Source organism: Salmo salar, chromosome ssa01 (assembly GCF_905237065.1).
Source record: "Salmo salar chromosome ssa01, Ssal_v3.1, whole genome shotgun sequence".
In the NCBI taxonomy this organism is placed as follows: Eukaryota; Metazoa; Chordata; class Actinopteri; order Salmoniformes; family Salmonidae; genus Salmo; species Salmo salar.
In genome coordinates, this window is record NC_059442.1 from 167,403,365 (window position 1) to 167,428,248 (window position 24,884).

The 24,884-nt window shown below is 41.1% G+C and overlaps 1 protein-coding gene across 5 annotated transcripts in view; it reads left to right on the plus strand.

Annotated features, from left to right (window-relative positions):
• LOC106572043 (E3 ubiquitin-protein ligase rnf213-alpha) overlaps window positions 1–24,884 on the plus strand; it is a 78,755-nt gene that overhangs the window by 3,396 nt on the left and 50,475 nt on the right. For 4 of the 5 annotated variants that reach the window (XM_014145768.2, XM_045693912.1, XM_045693905.1 and 1 more), the window contains 22 exons: window positions 491–1,061; window positions 1,184–1,333; window positions 1,504–1,667; window positions 1,805–1,826; window positions 6,393–6,529; window positions 7,579–7,749; window positions 8,500–8,684; window positions 11,094–11,344; window positions 11,522–11,781; window positions 15,297–15,509; window positions 15,841–16,033; window positions 16,133–16,188; window positions 16,290–16,443; window positions 17,914–18,042; window positions 18,629–18,727; window positions 18,819–18,941; window positions 19,715–19,889; window positions 19,987–20,160; window positions 21,972–22,124; window positions 22,203–22,786; window positions 24,172–24,331; window positions 24,604–24,821. In XM_014145768.2, coding sequence (XP_014001243.1) covers window positions 666–1,061; window positions 1,184–1,333; window positions 1,504–1,667; window positions 1,805–1,826; window positions 6,393–6,529; window positions 7,579–7,749; window positions 8,500–8,684; window positions 11,094–11,344; window positions 11,522–11,781; window positions 15,297–15,509; window positions 15,841–16,033; window positions 16,133–16,188; window positions 16,290–16,443; window positions 17,914–18,042; window positions 18,629–18,727; window positions 18,819–18,941; window positions 19,715–19,889; window positions 19,987–20,160; window positions 21,972–22,124; window positions 22,203–22,786; window positions 24,172–24,331; window positions 24,604–24,821 — 4,167 coding nt within the window. In that variant the 5' untranslated portion in view covers window positions 491–665. Of the gene's footprint in view, window positions 1–131; window positions 392–490; window positions 1,062–1,183; window positions 1,334–1,503; window positions 1,668–1,804; window positions 1,827–6,392; window positions 6,530–7,578; window positions 7,750–8,499; window positions 8,685–11,093; window positions 11,345–11,521; window positions 11,782–15,296; window positions 15,510–15,840; window positions 16,034–16,132; window positions 16,189–16,289; window positions 16,444–17,913; window positions 18,043–18,628; window positions 18,728–18,818; window positions 18,942–19,714; window positions 19,890–19,986; window positions 20,161–21,971; window positions 22,125–22,202; window positions 22,787–24,171; window positions 24,332–24,603; window positions 24,822–24,884 lie in introns of those variants that run through there. The other variant, XM_045693895.1, reaches the window with a different exon arrangement.

The window sequence follows — 24,884 nt, forward strand, 5'->3', positions numbered from 1 at the left end:
GGCCCAGCGTCGTCCAGGTTAGGGGAGGGTTTGGGATTTCCTGGGCCTGGCGCCTGCAAGATGACTTAGGTCGCCACCTGTACGGTGTTTTCTCTGACACATTGGTGCGGCTGGCTTCCGGGTTAAGCGAGAAGTGTGTCAAGAAGCAGTGCTTGGCAGCATCGTGTTTTGGAGGACGCATGGCTCTCGCCTTTGCTTCTCCTGAATCTGTATGGGAGTTGCAGCAATGGGACAAGACTAACTACCAATTGGATATCAGGAAATTGAGGAGAACTTCTTCTTTTTTTTTAAACGGTTTGGGGTAGGTTAGTAGTGTTCAGTATGGTGGAGAGAGAAGTGTCCTTTGTCCTTGTCAGGCGTGATTGAAAGGTTCTTCAGACAACTAGCAAGGGTGCGACTCCCCCATAGTGTGTTGTACCTATTTCCTTTTCTTCAGTGAACAGTAGTTATATTCATAACTTTACATGTTGTGTACTCTTATTTTCTTTAGCTCTATCAGATAAAAAGAGCCAGAGGACCAAAAGAAGAAACATGGGAAAGAAGCCTGCATCTTTGTTCTGATGAACCCTCGTAAAACATGATGAAACCGCTCAGCATCTTCATCATGTGTTTACCCTGCTTGATTAACTGATGAATTAGCCTGTACAGTCAGATCATCTTTAAACATGTCTGACAACATAAGTCCACTAACTTTGTCAGAGGCCATGGCAGAGACACAGTTGACAGTGGAGCAAGGTGACAAGCACATTGGGCAGAGTAATGTTCTTCAATCACCTACGAAACAGACGTTCAAGTCACCTCCAAATGACACTACTGCCGTTATACCAGACTCGGGGGACAAGTTCGCCAGCTCCTCTCATCAGTCCGTTTCAGAGGAAGGAACAAAGATCGCTGGTCAAAAGGCTGATGCTAAAAAAACTAAAAGCAAGAAAAATATGGCCACCTTGGACCAGAATGCTGAAGACCAGATTGTGAGCCGGAATAGGAAACCCGACCTACAAGGCCAGGACTCTGCGCAAACTACTGCTGTTGTTAAGGATATCTGTTTTGGTTCTCAAAAGGTATCGTAGTGGTTTTGATTTTAAGAGGATTTTGTTTGATCAAGTAAAAATATGTTATTTTCAGTTATAGTGAGGGCCGTTTTGGTTTCTTGTTGAGGTATTTTATTTACTTCACTGAACAGACCGAGACCATAGGTTCGAGTGTTGACCCACCGGAAGTGGAGCCTATGGAGGTGGAGCAGTCTGCCGATGAGAAAGGAGATGCCTCCTTTTCACCAACTAGTCCAGATTTTAAGATGGAACCAAAGGACAACACAATAGTTGGATCTGAGGTATCGTAGCTACTTGATTTTTTTTAAAAGAGGATTTTGCTGTTTGAACAATTTAAACTAATTATCCCAATACAATTTGTCATAAATATTGGGGGATCTATTTGGCCATTTTGTTTCATTTTGAGGGGCAGTTAAGTGTTAATGTTTACATGTTTTACTTTACTGAACAGACAGAGAGCAAAGGTGCCAGTGTTGACCGACATGTGGAGCCTATGGAGGTTGAGCAGTCTGCCCATTGGAAAGGAGATTCCTCCCATTCACCAACTAGTCCAGATTTTAAGAGGGACAACACAAGTGATGCCTCTGAAACTCTGGCTGGACCACCGCCAGAAAGGTATCCAACATTTTCTTCTAGTCAGAAGTCACTCAACACTCATACTTATTTTAAATGATCTTAACCAAGACAATTCCTGCTCACTTCATCTTAAGACAAAATTCATCTGATTTTGTTTTTCTTTGTTCCAATTTCAGCACAGCCATGGTTGGATCAGAGGTATCGTAGCTACTTCAATTTTAGCCCTTTTACACTGATACCTGTATGCGGGTTGAAAATGGCAGATTTGGGCACTGATATGCGCCTAAATTGGATCGCAGTGGCTGCAGGGCCGTAACTAGGGTTTGAGTTTTAGTGCAGTCCGTAAGGATGCTGTAGGTTCATTCACTTCAGTCGATCTACAAAAAAACATTTATTTGATAAGTATAGTACAGGTTCTTTTAGGGGACCCCATATGGTGCCCTGACCCCAAGTTTGGGAACCACTGTACAAACCTCTTTCTGCTTGCTTCCTCCCTCTGTCTCCTCTGTTTCCTCTTGCATGCTTTGCAGCCTGCCAAAGCCTCACCACTGAGCTCCACATCACTGTCTGTCTCCGTAGCAAAGCATGTGAGCGGAGTTGAGCGGTTTCCTGCTGCTCTGCTAAAAACCTCTTAGTGCTTACAGGATCACAGGGGAAAAGAACTGCAGCTCCAAATTCATTCTATTCATTAAAATCGCAATTTAACCAACACCCATCTATTTTTGTTACTACCTGGACCTACCAATTGGTTTATATTTATTGAAACCAAACCATATGGACTTGAATGAAAAGTATTTTAATAAACATGGAAAGGTGAATGTAAGAAGCGAACATAATTTCAAATGGGCTACATGTCATATTAAACATAATATTCAGTGCCTTTGGAAAGTATTCAGACCCTTTGAATTCTTCCACATTTTGTTCATTACAGCCTTATTCTAAAATGAATCAAATAAAAACAATCCTCATCAATGTATACACCATACCTCATAATCACAAAGCAAAAACAGGTTTTTAGATTTTTTTACAATACATAAGTATTCAGACCCTTTACTCTGTACGTTGTCTTGGGTGTGATGCTGAGAGCTTGGCACACCTGTATTTGGGGAGTTTCTCCCATTCTTCTCTGTAGATCCTCTCAAGCTCTGTCAGGTTGGATGGGGAGCGTCGTTGCACAGCTATTTTCAGGTCTCTGCAGAGATGTTCGACTGGGTTCAAGTCTGGGCTCTGGCTGGGCCACTCAAGGACATTCAGAAACTTGTGCATCCATCCTCCCAGTCTCTGCCGCTGAAAAACATCCCCACAGCATGATGCTGCCACCACCATGCTTCACCGTAGGGATGGTGACAGGTTTCCTCCAGACGTGACGCTTGGCATTCAGGCCAAAGAGTTCAATCTTGGTTTCATCAGACCAGAGAATCTTGTTTCTCATGGTCAGAGTCCTTTAGGTGCCTTTTGGCAAACTCCAAGCGGGCTGTCGTGTTTTTTACTGAGGAATGTCTTCCGTCTGGCCACTCTACCATAAAGGCCTGATTGGTGGAGTGCTGCAGAGATGGTTGTCCTTCTGGAAGGCTCTCCCATCTCCACAGAGGAACTCTGGAGCTCGGTCAGAGTGACCATTGGGTACTTGGTCAACATAAAGGCCATTCTCCCCAGATTTCTCAGTTTGGCGGCTAGCTCTTGGAAGAGTATTGGTGGTTCCAAACTTCTTCCATTTAAGAATGATGGAGCCCACTGTGTTCTTGGGGACCTTCAATGCTGCAGAAATGTTTTGGTACCCTTCCCCAGCTTTCTGCCTCAACACAATCCTGTCTTGGAACTCTACGGACAATTCCTTCGATGTCATGGCTTGGTTTTTGCTCTGACATGCACTGTCAACTGTGGGACCTTATAGACAGGTGTGTGCCTTTCCAAATCATGTCCAATCAATTAAATTTACCACAGGTGGACTCCGATCAAGTTGTAGAAACATCTCAAGGATGATCAGTGGAAACAGGATGCACCTGAGCTCAATTTCGAGTCTCATAGCAAAGGATACATATGTAAATCAGTTATTTCTGTTTTTTTTTATTTTTAATACATTTGCAAAAATAAATAAGCTGTTTTCACTTTGTCATTATGGGGTATTGTGTGTAGATTGAGGAAAAATATTAATTTAATCCATTTTAGAGAATGAGGCCGTAACGTGGAAAAAGCGAAGGGGTCTGAATACTTTCCGAAAGCACTCTGAATAGGTCCGGAGCCAGACAGGGAGTCTAAGATGGAACCAATAATGAATTATTTAGGCTATATTATTTCAATTACTTCAAGGCTATAGCCTACAAAGAAATGCGTTGTGACAAATTTCCTAGTGTGACACAATAGGCTGGTAGGGACATAAAGTGCTCAGCATTTAAACAACATTTCATTGTATTGAATCATTATAGTTTATAAATTGTGCATTTAGGCTGTGACTTACTTAGAATGAATTTTTTTTATTTTTTATTTTTAAAGAAACACGAGTTTGGTCATCTGTGGGTTCAGGCTCATGTGATGGTGCCTGGAGAGCTGACCTGCAGCGGAGAATATCCTGTCAGCACGTGTAGATATATATATCTTAAAAAAATATATATATATATTTTATATAAATAAATAGTTAGACTTAAAGGTTTTAAGGCAAAATAACCCAATCAAAACGAAATGCTCCTTGAATGTGGGAATATGCCAGACCTATTATAGCCTATTGTATATATCATAGAATGAAAATAAACGAAACGTTTTAAGAGATTAGATTTTTACAATTTTTATAAATACAATGATGCACTTAATTATCTACCTACCTCGTTCCTTTATTTTAGCATGTGCACATAGTAAGTACACCATCTTGCTTTTGAGATACGTGTCTTTTCAGATTCCACAATTTTTCTTTAGTTGCCTGCAGATAGCCACCTGACTGGCATATCTAATGGTCGACTTTGGGCACGAAAAACCATCCAACTCCTCGTCATTCTGAACTTTTAAAGAGAAATGGGGTGTGCTTTTGGTGGTTCATCTGTTTCATTCTGGTCATGCGTGCCGCGACCGTCATAGCTAGTTCGTTAGCTAATGGTGCTTTCAATACAACTGGGAACAAAAACAAAAATGAGGTCAAATCACAACGTCAGTGATCTTCCGATCAGAAAGTTGGAGCTCTAGAAAGAGGCCCCCATTCCCGACTTGGAATTCTGAGTTGGATGAACATTCAAAAAAAAATCCAAGTCGGAGCAATTTTTTTTCCCAGAATTCCCAGTTGTCTTGAACGCACTGAAATCGGACGTCGGATATTTCCCAGATCTGAGTTCCACTTAAAGAAACTTTCAAAGTTCTTGAAATGTTCTGGATTGACTTACCTTCATGTTTTAAAGTAATGATGGACTGTCGTTTTATCTTTGCTTATTTGAGTTGTTCTTGCTAAAATATGGACTTGGTCTTTTACCAAATAGGGCTATATTCTCTACACCACTCCTACCTTGTCACAACACAACTGATTGGCTCAAACACATTAAGAAGGAAAGAAATTCCACAAATGAACTTTTACTAAGGCATACCTGTTAATTGAAATGCATTCCAGGTGACTACCTCATGAAGCTGGTTGAGAGAATGCCAAGAGTGTGCAAAGCTGTCATCAAGGCAAAGGGTGGCTACTTTGAAGAATCTCAAATATAAAATAGATATTTGATTTGTTGAACACTTTTTTTGGTTACTACATGATTCCATATGTGTTATTTCATAGGTTTGATGTCTTCACTATTATTTTACAATGTAGAAAATAGTTTAAAAAAATTAAGAAAAACCAAATGATCAAATGATTGAGATAAAGAGCCGTTGTGATGAACACTGTGCGATGTTTAACAGTGAGAATGGCAGAATGGTGAACTTACTAAATGAAATGAGAGGTTGACTGTGTGATATTAGGTTGCTTCTTGTGTAAATATGTTCCGTCTGGATTTTAATGATTTGTATGTTGAATGAGTAGGTGTGTCCAAATGTTTGACTGGTACAGTATATATGACCTATAATTAATTACAATATGAGTGAAATAGTTTTCCTTACAAAAAAATAAATAATTTAGTCTGTTAAAAAGTATATTTTCTGTGTTGGAATGGTGTGGGCGCACCCCAACAACAGAAGGGTGTGGGCGCACCCCAACAACAGAAGGCTGTGGGAGCATACTGGTCATTAAAAATATAATAGTAAGCATTTCACTGTTAGTCTGCACCTGTTATTTACGAAGCATGGGACAATTTGAACTGGTCTGTTTGAGGTGAAGATTAAAAAAAGATTTTCCTCCAATTTATGATTTGGCAACATACGAGTATAGGATGAGTCAAAAAACATTATTTGGGTATGAGTTAACAGAATATTAACTTTTAAAAGTGACATTTTCAGTGGAGAGTTACTTTAAAACTGCAATATTTTCTCTCATCCTCATGACAAAATGTGAAGAATAGCATCAGATGAGCTATAAAACAGCAAATGTTTCTATATAACAGCAACTGTTCCCTTTCAGTTGCTACCATGCTACTCATATGCTCTTCATACAGTATTTCTTCTGTAAGAAACTTTTCAATTTAGCCCTATCCATATTGGCCAATTCCAAATGAGTGTAAAGGGTTAAAAGGATTTGCTGCTTGAGCAATTGAAACTAATGGACCCAATAAAATGTATTATGAGAGGTCTATTTGGTCATTTTCATTTGAGGGACAGTTAAGTGTTAACACGTGTTTTGTGTTACTTGTTTAACAGACAGGCAGCATCCCCTCCAGTGTTGGCCTACAGGAGGATGCCATGGAGGTCGAGCAGTCTGACCAAAGGAAAGGAGACACGAAAAGTGATGCCTCTGGAACTATGGATGAAAAGTATCCTTGTCCACCTCCAAAAAGGTATCCATTCCAAAACGTTCTGCGAACCAGATGTCATTCAGTGCTCATGGTTATTTAAATCCCCTTCCCCAATACAAATCCTGCATACCTGCATATGTTTTAGACCAAGGCTCTTCAACCATCTCCTACCATCCTGTAGGTTTTTCCACTCCAACCCAAATTTAGCACACCTGGTTCTAATAATTAGCTGGTTGATAAGCTGAACCAAGTTAAATCAAATGTTATTGGTCACATACACGTGGTTAGCAGATGTTAATGCGAGTGTAGCGAAATTCTTGTGCTTCTAGTTCCGACCATGCAGTAATATCTAACAAGTAATCTAACAATTCCACGACAACTACCTTATACACACAAATCTAAAGGGGTGAATGAAAATATGTACATATAAATATATGGATGAGCGATGGCCGAGTGGCATAGGCAAGATGCAGCAGATGGTATAAAATACAGTATACACATACGATATGAGTAATATAAGATATGTAAACATTATTAAAGTGGCATTATTTAAAGTGACTCGTGATCCATTTATTCAAGTGGCCAGTGATTGGGTCTCAGTGTTGGCAGCAGTCTCTCTGTGTTAGTGATGGCTATTTAACAGTCTGATGGCCTTGAGATAGAAGCTGTTTTTCAATCTCTCAGTCCCAGCTTTGATGCACCTGTTCCCCAGTTACAACTGGAGTTGGACTGAAAACCTTACAGGAGGGTAGCGATCCAGGAACAGGGTTGGACTGAAACCCTTACAGGAGGGTAGCGATCCAGGAACAGGGTTGGACTGAAACCCTTACAGGAGGGTAGCGATCCAGGAACAGGGTTGGACTGAAACCCTTACAGGAGGGTAGCGATCCAGGAACAGGGTTGTAGTGAAAACCTTACAGGAGGGTAGCGATCCAGGAACAGGGTTGGACTGAAACCCTTACAGGAGGGTAGCGATCCAGGAACAGGGTTGTAGTGAAAACCTTACAGGAGGGTAGCGATCCAGGAACAGGGTTGTAGAGCCCTGGTTTAGATCATACTCATCTGATTATTGTTGTTTGTTTTCATTTCAGGACAGCCACAGGGAAAACACAGGTGTCGGCAAAAGAGAGACTTAAAATCTATTTCCACGCCATTCTCTCAAAGGACTTCAATCTTGACCCGAATGAGGATCGCCTTTTCGTATGGGCAGGGGAGGAAACGGGGAGCTGGGAATCCAATGCGGTTGAGCTAACCGTGACAAAGTGGGTTCGCTTCACGTTTGTGTCTACTGTATATTCAACTGGAATTTACTGGTTTGTCCCATTCGTGTTGCCCTACAAAGTAATCCTATAAGTAATGTCATTCTACATAAAGAGTGATGTAACACATCCTAACGTCAGAACCCTTGTTATGTTTAAAGTCAAAGTTCCAATCCTGGGACAGGATGTGATGTTGAGTGGCAAGAAACTAAATAGAAGTAGTCAGGTTTCCATTGACCCAGGTTTATTCCACACAAGCAATGTCGGCCCCCCCCCCCAAAAAAATATTTTTGACGTGTGTAATGGAAACGGCAGATGTAAGAGAAATCTTCTAAAGATCAACACATTTGATCGGTTCGACGGGTGGGTTTTTCCATTTGTCTAACTTTCTTTTCAACGACAAATTATGGTGTTTTTCAAATAAATGTTGATTGCCGAATCATTTTGAAGGTACAGCGGGGCACGTGATGTCATCATGTAACTGTAAAACCATCCGCTCCACGTTCAATTCTAAAAAAATATATATATTTTTTTAAATCAATATATTTTTTAAACTATATTTCTCCAACACTCACTGCCTCGGGTCTGCATTGATCCTGGCAACAGGGCGTTCAGTGTCGTTACTCCTGACCAGTGGACTGCACCTTTCTAGTCAGGGTGGCACATATCGGAAAATACATCAGGTTAATCAAATATGCTTAAAACAATGTGTAAGTTTAAACGTTTTTACGTGTTTACTTACAATCTCTGCAGGGAACTGGGAGTGCATGGATTCTTAGTGGAAGGAATCCTGGTCACTGACCAAGCTGTGTCCATACCATACCAGTATCTTGTCTACAGTTCCAAAAAGGCAACGTATGAGTATGAGTACATTGATTTTACACATCCCACCAGAAGAAGAAGTCTTTGTGTAAAGACCAATCTACTCGATGACGAAGGTAGGAGTTTTGTAGAATTTCTACAACTGTTTTCAATTGCAGTGGCTGCATTTAATTGGAACACATGAGATGACAGCTTTTTGGGTGATGCTCATCCCATTTTAGAATGGCAAATAAATTTGTTTCGTCCTTGAAGTGTTTATCACGTTCTGCGCATGCGTTTCTTTATCTCTACTTTACACATTTTTGTGGTCGTCCTCCCTTCACACTGTCAATCGTGAATAATACCTCTTCAAGATTTACTGGTGAATAGCCCGTTGTGCATCTGCATGCTAACCATCAGTTTCATGAGAATATGATCTTGAGTTATATTACAGTGTTTCGAAGTATGGTGTTGATTTGAATTATGTATAGCAAACTGTAGCCTATCTGTGTTTTGTTTAAATCAAATCACATATTTAGCTTAGTGTTGCACACGGTTACATTTTGGCCTCATGAGTGTGACCATTTAAACAATCATCTTAAAATGTCACAATATAAATGTGTTTTTTTTGTCGTACGGTAATGCTAGTCTATGCTAAGCTATTATATTTGGTTCTGTTTTGTATAACTAGCATTATGTGATCTTGTAGACCTGCAGTGCATTCGGTTAGTATTCGTGTCCCTTTGACTTTTTCTACATTTTGTTATGTTACAGCGTTATTCTAAAATGGATTAAATTACCTTTTTTTCCCTCATCAATCTGCACACAGTAACCCATAATGACAAAGCTAAAATATGTTTTTAGAAACAGGATGCACCTGAGCTCAATTTTAAGTCTCATAGCAAAGGGTCTGAATACTTATGTAAGTAAGGTATTTCTGTTTTTTACTTGTAATACATTTGCAAAAATTTTTTTTTTGCTTTGTCATTATGAGGTATTATGTGACGATTGATGAGGAAAAACAAATAATTTCATCAATTTTAGAATAAGGTTGTAACATAACAAAATCTGGGAAAAGTCAAGGGGTCTAAAAACTTTCAGAATGCACTGTAGATTCAGCTTTGATCTAACTTTATTAAGCAAGCATCATTCTCCATTCGTCACTGAAAATCGCCAGAGTAGCCTGTTCTCTGGGCAGCTGAACAAGTCGAGCAGAGATTGTGCGTAAAGAGCAAAATCCCACTCATACGCATAAGCTTCAGACTTTTAAAAAATTAATCTAAATCAACTATTTTAGTTCAAACTCGACTGTAAACCAAGTTGAAATTAGTTTTGAATTAAGTGCATAGTATTCCGTTTTTTTATTACCATTTCTAGCAACATATCAACATATTTGTGCTGTCAAAATGTTTCTTTCCTGCTTTGCCAAGAACATCACATAAACCATGGGTTGTCTAAAGTGGCATCTTTTTTTGGTTCTTTTTTTTGTGTCCTCTCCCACCCCTCCTCTCCCACCCCTACCCCACCCACCCCCTACCCCACCCATCCTACCCCTACTCCACCACACCCCTCTCCTCTCCCACCCCTCTCCTCTCCCACCCCTCTCCTCTCCCACCCCTCCTCTCCCACCCCTCCTCTCCCACCTCTCCTCTCCCACCTCTCCTCTCCCACCCCTCCTCCACCCATCCCCTACCCCACCCATCCCCTACCCCACCCATCCACTACCCCACCCATCCACTACCCTTTCCCTACCCCACCCATCCTACCCCTACTCCACCACACCCCTCTCCTCTCCCACCCCTCTCCTCTCCCACCCCTCCTCCACCCATCCTACCCCTACTCCACCACACCCCTCTCCTCTCCCACCCCTCCTCTCCCACCCCTCCTCTCCCACCCCTCCTCCACCCATATCCTACCCCACCCAACCCCTACCCCACCCATCCACTACCCTTTCCCTACCCCACCCATCCTACCCCTACTCCATCACACCCCTCTCCTCTCCCACCCCTCCTCTCCCACCCCTACCCCACCCATCCCCTACCCCACCCATCCACTACCCTTTCCCTACCCCACCCATCCTACCCCTACTCCACCACACCCCTCTCCTCTCCCACCCCTCCTCCACCCATCCCCTACCCCACCCATCCCCTACCCCACCCATCCACTACCCCACCCATCCACTACCCTTTCCCTACCCCACCCATCCTACCCCTACTCCACCACACCCCTCTCCTCTCCCACCCCTCTCCTCTCCCACCCCTCCTCCACCCATCCTACCCCTACTCCACCACACCCCTCTCCTCTCCCACCCCTCCTCTCCCACCCCTCCTCTCCCAACCCTCCTCCACCCATATCCTACCCCACCCCACCCAACCCCTACCCCACCCATCCACTACCCTTTCCCTACCCCACCCATCCTACCCCTACTCCACCACACCCCTCTCCTCTCCCACCCCTCCTCTCCCACCCCTACCCCACCCATCCCAACCCCTACCCCACCCATCCCAACCCCTACCCCACCCATCCCCTACCCCACCCCACCACAGGGGCTTGGCATCAGTATGATGACATTATCTGTGCCTCGCCATCCAAGGATGTGTCCAAAAGAATAATCCAAGGCAGAGAAATCGCAGGGAAGATAATGCTTCAGACTATTTTTGAACTCCTTCACAGCTGGAATGACATTCAACTCAACTGTTTCATGAAACGACTCACTCAATTTGAACAGATTTACAGGAAACCATCATTGTGTGCAGGCACCAACAAGAATATGAAAAAACAAGAAACATATAAAGATGTGAGTTATTTTTAAATAATTGTCAAATAAACATAATGGCATTCAGATAATGCATAGACGTTATGCCAAATTATTCATAGAAAAATATATGCTGTGTTACCGTGATTTAAATAGATGAGAAAAAAAAATGCATTGCCGTTTACAAATGTCTTAAACAGTCTTCTGTTTTACTCAAAGGTTCAAAAGCTGCTGAAACAGTTCATTCTGGAGAGTGTGCTTCCTCAGCTGATGAAGAAGGGAGAGAGAAAGAGTCCCACTATTCAGGACCAAATGAAGGCTGCTGTGATCGTACTGTATATGTGTAAACATTATGAGATCCAACTAGAGAAAGCAGAAATTGCTGGTCTATGCTTTGCTCTCTGCCTTCCCAACCTGCCTAAAGACGAGTTCCTGCACTATTGGACAGATTTTACTCAACCCGTCGTACTTCTCAAAAAGTGAGTGTGTTGTTTTAACATTACAGTTTCTCAGCTATTGGCCTAAATCAAAGATGGGATGCTTCACATAAAATTCAATAACTCAGTGGCAGTTACATTTCCCTAAAGGTTATATAGAGGCGGACGGACCAGAAGGCTGTTGGTTTAATGCTGCATTCATAACCAAAGGGAAAGGTGGTAATTACCAGTTATGTTGTAAATTCCAGTTGGATGCATTCACATGATTTCAACTCATTGAGAAACACGACTCCAATTGAGTTGCAGAAACATCTCAAGGATGATCAATGGAAACAGGATGCACCTGAGCTCAATTTCAAGTCTCATAGCAAAGGGTCTGAATACTTATGTAAATGTGATATTTCATGTTTTATTTTTTTATTTTATATATTTCCAACCGTTACTAAAAACCTGTTTTTCCTTTGTCATTATGGGGTATTCCAAATCAAATGTGCGCTGAATACAACAGGTGTAGACCTTACAGTGAAATGCTTACTTACAGGCTCTAACCAATAGTGCAAAAAAGGTGTTAGGTGAACAATAGGTAGGTAAAGAAATAAAACAGTAATAAGACAGGCTATATACAGTAGCGAGGTTATATACAGTAGAGAGGCTATATACAGTAGCGAGGCTACATACAGACACCGGTTAGTCGGGCTGATTGAGGTAGTATGTACATGTAGATATGGTTAAAGTGACTATGCATATATGATGAACAGAGAGTAGCAAAAGCGTAAAAGAGGGGTTGGTGGGTGGGTGGCGGGACACAATGCAGTGTGTAGATTGATGAGGGAAAAAACTATTTAATCCATTTTAGAATAAGGCTGTAATGCAACAAAATGTGAAAAAAGTAATGCGGTCATATTTGTATATTCATGCCAAAACATGATAAAACATTTGAATTCACTGACAGAGAGATGGCTAATGAAACACTAGCCTCCTGATCAGGCAAATTGGCTAAATGGTCAGCGGAGTTACAGCTTCATACGTTCAAGACAATTCGTATTGCATGCTGTATATTTCAAGTCCACTCGAAAACAGGTGCACTACATGACCAAAAGTATGTGGACACCTGCTCGTCAAACATCTCATTCGAAAATCATGGGCATTAAATGCAGTTGGTCCCCACTTTCCAGGTCCCCACTTTGCAGCCTCCACTCTTCTGGGAAGGCCAATAAATAACTAAATTAAGTTGGGTTCTTAAAGAAAAGGAGACTATTGCCATGTTTGCCTCATGTCGGAAAACTCTGAAATTACCGACTTGCTTAGATGATACTCGAGTTTCTCACTAGGAAGCTCGATGCAAATAATAAGTTCCCGAGTTTCCGACATGATGTGAACGCGGCATAAGCTGCCTTACTAAAGTAAACCAGAAGGTAAGATAAGGTTGCTGTTTTTACAATAGTGTTTATTAAATAGCAAAGGCTACGGGAACCAATAATAGCAATAGCATAGGTTATTAAAACAAATAATCGCTACAGTAAAATACATATCGTTTTTTTCTAAATATGTTTGCAGTGTTGGCAGCAGTCAACACTGTTCTAACTGGTTTGAACGAGTATAGGCTTTACAAATCACACTTATTTCTGGAAAAAAAATACAAGGATTCTGTTAATTGTATGTGTGAAGCACGTTCTCAATAAGCAAGATATAACCTATCCACTGTTGATATGGAATTTCTAGGACTGTATCATTTTGGAGGAGGCACTCTTTGGAAACGGCGATGGATATTTGAACAAGGGAAATTAAGTGTGTTGTTAGACTTATCTGAATTGTGAATAATGCAAAAGCATAATGGCAAAAGCCTCCAAAATATTTATCTTGAGTAGACCAATTTTAAAAACCTTTTATGGATAGGCTAATGCATGGCCAGGATTTAAAAAAGACACCTGACGCATTGCTGTTTAAACAATGTAGAGGAAACTCTAACCAGAAAAGAAGAGAGACTGTTGATTCTTCGCACAACTTATTTTATTATAAGAATTACATTTCTGGAACGGTTTACAATCACACAACAGATGCATCAACCCCCCCCCCCTTGGGTGGTGTGATAACCAATAGCCGTGAGGAAGCACTGTTTGGTGACCCTAATGTACACTATGGAAGTGAGAAACTGCGGTTGGGCTGTGGTAAGGTGCTGTTGAGAACGCTCATTGTCTCAACACTGTTTCTAAAAGGAACCGAAACCATTTGTCTTGCTCGTTTCTCACAGCTTAGTTCAGTCTACTGCTAAATAGCAGCATGATCTATTCATCTGTGCGCAAATGATGGCCAGCATCCCGGAGTCGCCTCTTCACTGTTGACATTGAGACTGATTTTGCGGGTACTATTTAATGAAGCTGCCAGTTGAGTACTTGTGAGGCGTTTGTTTTTCAAACTAGACACTCTAATGTACTTGTCCTCTTGCTCAGTTGTGCACCGGGGCCTCCCACTCCTCTTTCTATTCTGGTTAGTTTGCGCTGTTGTGTGAAGGGAGTAGTATACAGCGTTGTACGAGATCTTCAGTTTCTTGGCAATTTCTGGCATGGAATAACCTTCATTTCTCAGAACAATAATAGATTGACGAGTTTCAGCAGAAAGGTGTTTGTTTCTGGACATTTTGAGCCTGTAATCGAACTCACAAATGCTGATGCTCCAGATACTCAACTAGTCTAAAGAAGGCCAGTTTTATAGCTTCTTTAATCAGAACAACAGTTTTCAGCTGTGCTAACATCATTGCAAAAGGGCTTTCTAATGATCAATTAGCCTTTTAAAATGATAAACTTGGATTAGCTAACACAACGTGCCATTGGAACACAAGAGTGATGGTTGCTGATAATGGGCCTCTGTACGCCTGTGTAGATATTCCATAAAAAATCAGCCGTTTCCAGCTACAATAGTCATTTACAACATTAACAATGTTTTCACTGTATTTCTGATCAATTTGATGTTATTTTAATGGACACATTTTTTAAAAACTTTTCTTTCAACAACAAGGACATTTCTAAGTGACCCCAAACTTTTGAACGGTAGTGTTTTATTTTGTACATTTCCCTTTGATACTGGGGTTAGCGATTCAGTTCCAGGAGTGTCAGAAATATTTGAGTTATTTTCACAGTGAGAATCATGGGCGGAATAGCTGCCGGTGGCATGAAAAGGTTGTTGATGAATAAATAAGTTGTTGGTGTGATGAGGGCTTGACCACTCACTGACCAATCAACGATCCCCATTGTTCCCTATTGCTTAATACTGCTTGCCGTTGTCTCAAATTGTGGAGATTATTGACGGTCTTTGCTTTGTCATCAACTCCAATTTGGCTGAAGGGTAAAGTTTATTCTCGTCCTAGTCCAGTGTGGATTGATAGGCTAATTTTTAAATAGCATTATGCTAAATAGGTTTGGCGTGTTTCTAGTCCACATTGTTGTAATTGGCTTTAACGTGTAGTCTAGGCATAAATGTCTTTACGCATCACATAGACGTTACTTCTCTCCTAAACAGATTGCCAGAGCTGTTGGTGACATTACCTCTCTCCTAAACAGATTGCCAGAGCTGTTGGAGAAACTGATAGGCATTGCGAAGGAGGAGGGGATTCTAGTGATTCCCATACTCCATCTCCTCAAAGGTTCCTCAAAACCCTTTGAACCAATCCCTGTTACAATCACACCAAGTTGCAAGACTTGGGCAGGTCTGCAAAATACTTGGGCAGGTCTGCAAAAAGTGACCAACACTTCACTGAACAGCAAGGACAGCAGGTACCATATTTTTCTCCCATTTTCACGTAGGCAAATATTTGTGACTATCGGGGTTGGGGTCGGTTCCATTTCAATTCGGTGAATTTAGGCTGTAAACTGAAATTCTCATTAAAAAAAATTCTCATAGAAAAAGCATTGAGGAAAATTTAAATTGGAATCTGTTTAGGCCTAGTGAATTCACTGAATTGAAATGGAATTAGCCCCAACCCTGGTGACTATATCACCAGATAAAAGTGAATCCTTTACTTAGCTTAGTTTAGTCCGCTTACATTTTTTGGGGGGGAGGGGGGGGGGGAACGATGCTAATAACCCTTAACTCCTCCATTTTTAGAACAATGTTGAATCTCATTAAAGCCAATGGACATTTAGTGGAGATTGACAGACTAGCGAGCCGTTCCTGGATGTGTCTACTGACCGTAGACGATCTGGTAGAATACAGCTCCGTCATTAAAGTTGAGCTCCTGGACATGCTTGTTGTTTTTACTGTGAAGGCTCCTGTGAGTGTATCAACCAGCAACAATGGGGTGAGTTAAAAATCACTACTGTAGTTGAAGAAATTGTATTGTACCAAGGTAACGCACGAAGAATGGTACCAACTTAAATTTTATTTTCATGCCCTACAGAATTTCACTGCCACTCTTTCACATATTCAAAACCATCTTAAAGAGCAAAAATACAGGTGATTGACATACTTGTCTAATGAGTTTGTTTCAATATTGTCAGTTTTGTTTCTTTTAATGACAGTTGAAAACTACACATCTTTTTATTTTTTTTCTGCAGTTGTTTCAATGATGATTATGGGAGTGAGTGCTTGGCAACAACAGTGGAACTGCTTAAGAAGATATGCGATGGAGGCCGATCCTCAAAATGCACAGCTATCCCTGTAGACTGTGTGAGCTTGTTAGTCTCAGTATCAAACTTTTCCCAGTCCAAGGTATGTAGAAATGATATTACTGTTACCATTATTTAATCAGGAAGGTTAAGGAGAACACATTCTCTCGGACAAAAACAAATCTGATGACCTGACCGTTCTCTTTCACAACAACAATATATAAAGCAATGCTGGCAATATACTGTCCAGTATTAGAATGATTTTGAACAATTCACTTGTTGGAGACCTATTGTCAGGCAGTGTCCATGTTATGTTACATCGCTGTGTTACATCGCCTGTAATAATATCATAAAACAATATATTATAAACTGGCTGGTTCCAGTCCTGAATGCTGATTGGCTGACAGCCGTGGTATATCAGACCATATACCACGGGTATGACAAAACATTTGTACTGCTCTAATTTACATTGGTAACCAGTTTATAATAGCAATAAGGCACCTCGGGGGTTTGTGATATATGGCCAATATACCACGGCTAAGGGCTGTATCCAGGCACTCCGCGTTGCATCGTGCGTAAGAACAGCCCTTAGCCATGGTACATTGGCCATATACCACACCCCCCCGGGGAGCTTATTGCATAAGTGAATACTAGGATATATCCTCAGCAGTCTTGACTCTGAGGTAATGGAACCAGTGTCTTTTAAACCCAAACCATTGGCACCAGTGTCTTATTAAAATCACATAGTGTGTTCCTAGTATTAGACTTAATGGGATGTAGACTATGGCCGTGTCCGAATACTCATACTAGCTTTCTAAGGTATGCATTTTAGGTATGCGGAAAAACAGAAAGTTTTGTACGTTTTAAATGCCAGAATGTCATATTCATTTCGGCTTTTCGTCTAGTAGAATTCACTGCACACTAAAAAGACGATAGTCTTTCCAGATTCACGTGTTTGACAACAGCTGATAATAAACTAATGAGATAAAGGACACGCTGAATGTATGAATGGTGGGAATCAACACAGTTCTGCGTTAGATGAGGAATTCTCAGGATGCCAGTGTGTTGATGATGTGTGTTGCTTACTGCATTCGTTTTTACTGAACAGTAAGTACTGTAGTGTAATATAGTAGTAGGCATGACAGATTTCGGACACAGCCATTTAGATTTCCTACTGCCAAAAAATAGTTATGAGACTTTTTATAGACTATAGATTTTGTTTGACATGTACTAGAAGCACGGGGGGGTTGTTCATGAAACCTGGTTGTCAAATTTATTGGTGGCTTGTATACAAGGATACCATCCAATCAATCAAATGTCGAAATCTTAATCACATTTTCTTATCACTTTTTTATAAACAGATGGATATGATTTACTTGTTTTGAACTAATCCTTGTGGTTCTGTATTTCCTAAGAGTAAAATCCTAATCTGATATCAGTGATCCCTCAGACCATTGCACTAGTCATGCAATCATTTCCAGAGATATGTGTGATTTAAGATTAAAACGGTTCAATTTCGAACTTTTTTTCTATTTTTTTTTAAATGTAAATTTTGAAAATCACTTTTTTTAAGACATGTGACCTGGGAGAAGACAATATCTGTTCGAAGAATCTGAGGCTGCTGTCTGAGTCGATCGATATAGTCAGATCCTGGATCAGTACGACCTTCAAAGACAAGTTGCGCGATACATCAGAGATCAAGGTGAGAGAATTACTAAACTATTTTATTGCACAGATTATGGGCCACGCATTTTTTTAAATAAGAAGATACATTGTTAATGCGGTAACATTTTACTTGCATGCAGGTGTGTCCGTGTTATGTTTACATGGCATGTAATAATATCATAAAAAAAATATATTATTAACTGGGTGGTTCGAGCCCTGAATGCTGATTGGCTGTCAGCCATATACCAGACCATATAGCTATATCAGACCATATACCACGGGTATGACAAAACATTGTATGCATGCATGAGCCTTTTATATTGTATTGTAATAAGGATTACGTCTGTCTTTGTGGTAACATTTCAACTGACTTAAAACAGCTGGTATTTAGTCAGGATTTCTCTTATAAGACGTTATAAAGGGGTCATACATCACACGTTTCATAATGCATCGTGCATGCTAAATAAATATATAATTAAAATAAATAGTTCATGTATTACGTTCATGTCAGATTCATTAATGCCGTATGTTGTCTCATAGCAGTTTTTTTATTTAAATTTAAAAAGTATTATTGTACGTGCGTTTATTAACCACGTGTTCTCTTTATTGGTTATGATTCACAGATGTGGAATAGCATCATTTCTCTCAGTTTTGTAAATGTGGATTTCACCAAGAAATGGAGACAAACTTTCTGTACGGATTTAGAGGGCAAACTTAAACAGGTGTGGAACTACTACAAAGAGCATTTGATTAACTCTCTTATTATACGTGTCCAGTGGAGATGTTTTTGATTTGTTAAAAACACATTTTCAGATCTCCTCTCTGGATCAAATAGCGATATACTGCTCGAAGATGGAGGAACTGGATAGCTGTCATCCTAATGTGACTTGTAGTATTGAGAAATGTGCTCTTGAAGCTGTCCCCTCATTGTGCCAGGTATGAGTACTCCTCAAGTAGTCCAAATGGAAACCTTTAAATCCTCATATTTCCGCCCACTTTTAAATGAACAGGAAAAATGTGTTTAAGATGTTTGCTGGGGCCTAATGCTTACAGGAATACTTTTGTTGGTAATAAATACAGGTAACTGCCAAAATAATGGAAACACTTGAGTAAATTAGGTTTTCTGGCAGCTGTGGTGTGGAGTGCATTTTCCTGGAATGGTTTAGCTTCACTCAACCCCTTAGAGGCCAAGGTAAATGCCAATAAATACACAGCCATTCTGAGTGATCACTTTCAGCCCATGGTGAATCATTTCTATCCTGATGGGATCTTCCAGGATGACAATGCCCCCATCCACAGGGCATGAGGGGTCAATGAATGGTTTGATGAGCATGAAAACGATGTAAATCATATGCCATGGCCGTCTCAGTCTTCAGATCGCAACCCCAACTTAACACTTATGAGAGATTTTGGAGTGGGGCCGGAGACAGCGTTTTCCACCATCAAAACACTAAATGATGGAATTTCTCGAGGAAGAATGGTGTCACATCCCTCCAATAGAGTTCCAGATACTTTTAAGAATCTATGCCAAGTGCTTTGAAGTTGTTCTGGCAGCTCGTGGTGGCCTAACGCCCTATTAAACACTATATTGGGGGGGGTTCCTTTATTTTGGCAGTTACATGAATGATTCAATGTAGGCATATGCACATGCTGCATTACAAATGGAAAATAATCTTGAACTAATGTAATTTGAATGATTTCTCACACAGAGCAAATCAGAGGGGAAACTCTTTGAGAGGTTTCAGATTAACAGAAAGTTTGGGAAACTCATCTCAGCCATAATCCAGAAAACCTGGCCAAGAGATAACCATGGAAACAAGGACGAGGTGGTCTTTCAACACCTCATGACTTGGACTGCAGCCAAGAATATATTTGAACTACATGGTACTCACACTTGCCTATTAACCATCGTGTAGCTCAAACACTTCATCCATTCAAACACTTAAAATGTACTGTGTGTCGTTCTTTGTGTGTCGTTTAGGTGCTGATGAAAAGCTGATTGAGCAGGTCTCTAAAGAGGCCAAGGTCAAAATTACTGAAGCAATCTCATCCTTCAAAGTCATTTGTAACCAGCTGATCAACGGAAGCATCAAGATCCAACTGCTCAACGACATCTTAGGAAAGAAAGATACTTTCACAGAGCTGATGGTGATAGGTAATGGAAGGTTGTGTGTTCTATCTTGGGGCGGCAGGTAGCCTAGTGGTTAGAGTGTTGGGCCAGTAACTGAAAGGTTGCTGGATCGAATCCCAGAGCCGACAAGGTAAAAATGTGTCGTTCTGCCCCTGAACAAGGCAGTTTAACCCACTGTTCCCTTGTAAATAAGAATTTGTTCTTAACTGACTTGCCTGGTTAAATAAAAATATATACAGTGAGGGGGAAAAAGTATTTGATCCCCTGCTGATTTTGTATGTTTGCCCACTGACAAAGAAATGATCAGTCTATAATTTTAATGGTAGGTTTATTTGAACAGTGAGAGACAGAATAACAACAAAAAAATCCAGAAAAACGCATGTCAAAAATGTTATAAATTGATATGCATTTTAATGAGGGAAATAAGTATTTGACCCCCTCTCAATCAGAAAGATTTCTGGCTCCCAGGTGTCTTTTAGATTAGGAGCTGAGATTAGGAGCACACTCTTAAAGGGAGTGCTCCGAATCTCAGCTTGTTACCTGTATAAAAGACACCTGTCCACAGAAGCAATCAATCAATCAGATTCCAAACTCTCCACCATGGCAAAGACCAAAGAGCTCTCCAAGGATGTCAGGGACAAGATTGTAGACCTACACAAGGCTGGAATGGGCTACCAGACCATCGCCAAGCAGCTTGGTGAGAAGGTGACAACAGTTGGTGTGATTATTCGCAAATGGAAGAAACACAAAAGAACTATCAATCTCCCTCGGCCTGGGGCTCCATGCAAGATCGCACCTCGTGGAGTTGCAATGATCATGAGAATGGTGAGGAATCAGCCCAGAACTACACGGGAGGATCTTGTCAATGATCTCAAGGCAGCTGGGACCATAGTCACCAAGAAAACAATTGGTATCACACTACACCGTGAAGGACTGAAATCCTGCAGCGCCCGCAAGGTCCCCCTGCTCAAGAAAGCACATATACATGCCCGTCTGAAGTTTGCCAATGAACATCTGAAGGATTCAGAGGACAACTGGGTGAAAGTGTTGTGGTCAGATGAGACCAAAATGGAGCTCTTTGGCATTAACTCAACTCGCCGTGTTTGGAGGAGGAGGAATGCTGCCTATGACCCCAAGAACACCATCCCCACCGTCAAACATGGAGATGGAAACATTATGCTTTGGGGGTGTTTTTCTGCTAAGGGGACAGGACAACTTCACCGCATCAAAGGGACGATGGACGGGGCCATGTACCGCTAAATCTTGGGTGAGAACCTCCTTCCCTCAGCCAGGGCATTGAAAATGGGTCGTGGATGGGTATTCCAGCATGACGATGACCCAAAACACACGGCCAAGGCAACAAAGGAGTGGTTCAAGAAGAAGCACATTAAGGTCCTGGAGTGGCCTAGCCAGTCTCCAGGTCTTAATCCCATAGAAAATCTGTGGAGGGAGCTGAAGGTTCGAGTTGCCAAATGTCAGCCTCGAAACCTTAATGCCACCAAGTACTAAGTCATGTTTTGCAGAGGGGTCAAATACTTATTTCCCTAATTAAAATGCAAATCATTTTATAACATGTTTGACATGCGTTTTTCTGGATTCTTTTGTTGTTATTCTGTCTCTCACTGTTCAAATAAACCCACCATTAAAATTATAGACTGATCATTTCTTTGTCAGTGGGCAAACGTACAAAATCAGCAGGGGATCAAATACTTTTTTCCCTCACTGTATATATATTTTGAAGGCTTGTGATTGGCTCTGTTTTTCTGCTCATGAGGAAATGGGTAAGTCATAATGACATTAATGGCTGTGATATGCTTGTTTGGATCTCAATGCAGATTGTCTATCTTTGAATGAGAAGTGCAAGAACCGTGCCTCCGTGGAAAAGCTTCTCAATCTGAGGTCTGAGGAGGCTAGAGCTGTCAACCATGAGAAGGAGCTGGTGGAAATCTTGCTCACCATGAGCCGCAAACTAAAGGAACACATCACAGGTGAGTGTGTGTGTGTGTGTGACTGTGAGAATCTGATTGTAATAGCAAAATCTTTACTGTTTTTATGTGCCATTGCAGTTTATTTTGGGGACATGGAAGAGAGACAACTGACCAACATTGAGGACATGACCTTGGACCAGTTCATGAAGGTTCATCCGTTTGACCAGCCCTCCTCTGGAATGCATGGCGTCGTTACGTACTTTGATCTGGATCAGAGCATGCGACAGATGGCAGATGTTTGGCACATGTTTGGAGACAGCCACATATTCAAGATGCTGTGGGAGAAACAGACCAAAGACTTTGCGTCTGAATTTGATTCTTTAGTAACACCAAAGGAGGTAACCTGTGGGATTTTTAGACCTTGCTACACTAAATACAAGAAGTACTACGAAGGCCTGAAGAATGGCAGTCTCAAGCTTAAAAAGGTTGATATCCTCTTCAATGACTACAAGGGCAAATATGAAAAGCTGGCAATGGATTTCGACATCATGTGCAGACTTAACAAGTCAGATAACAAACACTGGATCAAGGAAAGGGTCCAGCAGATTGAGCAGTACCATGGCCTTCACTTGGCCGTGAAGTCTGCAAAAGTTATTATGAAGGTCAAGGAGACCCTAAATCTTCAAGGCGACTTCAAGGCCCTACAGACACTGCTAGACATTGTAAGGAGCTGATTTCTGAATTCAAATTGTCTAAAATTTTTTGTGGAAAAACTCCCAATTTTTAGTTTTTTGCATGATTTACTCAAAACCCATAGTGAAATTGATTGACTCTAAACGTGAAATAAGGGGTAATCAACGAGGGCAGGGGGAGTCCTGTGTAAATAACCCTTAATGAGAAGCGCTCCCGACACGTTGCGGAGGGGCTGACCTAGCATGTAGTTGGGTTAGTTCCGCAGGACTCAACAGAGCCCTGAGTTATATAACTCGTACACCATGGCTGTTGCCACAGAAAACAATACTAACGCACTCATTTGCCAGTAGAAAAGTAATTCAATTGAAATAATTCATTGTGTCCCTACTCCCGAGTGGCGCAGCAGTCTAAGGCACTGCATCTCAGTGCAAGAGGCGTCACTGCAGTCCCTGGTTCCAATCCAGGCTGCATCACATTTGGCCGTGATTAGAAGTCCCATAGGGTGGCGCACAATTGGCTCAGCGAGGTCTGGGTTTGACCAGGGTAGGCCGTCATTGTAAATAAGAATTTGTTCTTAACTGACTTAAATAAAGGTAAATAAATTTTAAAAAAAACGATTCTGTGAACGTCCGCTGAAGCTAGCTAGCTAGCTAGCTAGCTAACTAGTTATCAGAGGGAACATGTGGTAATGTTTGACGTTCAGTTTCACCTCTTGGCAACATTAGCTGTCTAGACCGAGGTGATTCATATGGCTCCTGGACCACAAACCAAATGTGGCACAAAAAAAACATGACAGAGCTTGTCAAAAGTAAATGAATGCTAGCTAGCTAAATTCATCTGCATCCTCTGTCCACGTTGGTCTTGCATTTAAAATATTTGGTTTGTGTAGATAGCAAAGTCGTTTGTAGCTAACATTGATGCCAATGAATCTAAAGTCAAATCAAATTTTATTTGTCACATACACATGGTTAGCAGATGTTAATGCGAGTGTGGCGGAATGCTTGTGCTTCTAGTTCCGACCATGCAGTAATATCTAACAAGTAACCTAACAATTTCACAAGTAAAGTGGGTTTTGTGAATGGATATTGTACGTACAGTATTTTGGGCACTTTTTGGGGGGGGTTGGAATTTCTTCTTAGCTGTGGAATATAATTTTTTTGTTCCGGGTGTTTATTTGAAAATAATCAACCACCGGCCAATCATAATAGAATATTCCCGCGAAGCTGTGGGAAATGCACACTACTCAAGTCAAGCTATGATTTAAGTGTGTATAAAGTTAGCCTTTTGACTTTTCATCTGCATTCACTTTTATTTAATTGCTTATAGTTGTTGTACACCACAACATAAACCAGTGGTAACTGAACAACAATGGATCCAGGTACATTTCTCAGCGTTTTTCTTCTTCTGTTCTCAGATGAGTGCAGATTTGAATGAAGAGCACCTTGATCAGATTGACAATGACCTAATGCAGGCCAAGACAGATCTGGTGGACATCACAGAGCCTCGCAGACTATGCCTCTTGGAACTTGGCCACGCAAAAGATTTTGTCATCTGGGTTAAAGAGGCCCTGAAAGGTAAAGAAGAGGCTTATGGCTAAACATTTTTCGTTACTCTAATACAGGGTTTCCTAAACTCTGTCCTCGGGATCCCAAGGGGTGACCGTTTTGGGTTTTGCTCTAGCCCTACACAACTAATCATCGAGTTTTGATCATTTGAATCAGCTGTTTAGTGCAAAAAACAAAACGTGCACCGCTTGAGGTCCCGAGGACTGAGTTTAGGAAACGCTGCTTTAATACTTAGAAAAATCTGTAAAATATATCTGCATTGATTTATATTTATTTTACAGATATCAATGAGCTGAAAGTGTTTGTTGACCTGGCCTCCATCTCTGCCGGGGAGAATGATCTTGATGTGGACCGTGTGGCCTGTTTCCACGATGCCGTTCATGGATACTCCCCATTGCTCTTCGAACTGAAGCAAGATTCCGGTTTTCAGACCGTTAAAGAGGTGATGAAGAAGCTCTGGAGAACATTGGATAATGATTGCAACCTCCCAAAAAAGCTGGTGAGATGAACATTTAACATAAAAACAACGACCGTTTTTAATAATCCATTTTAAATAAGCAGT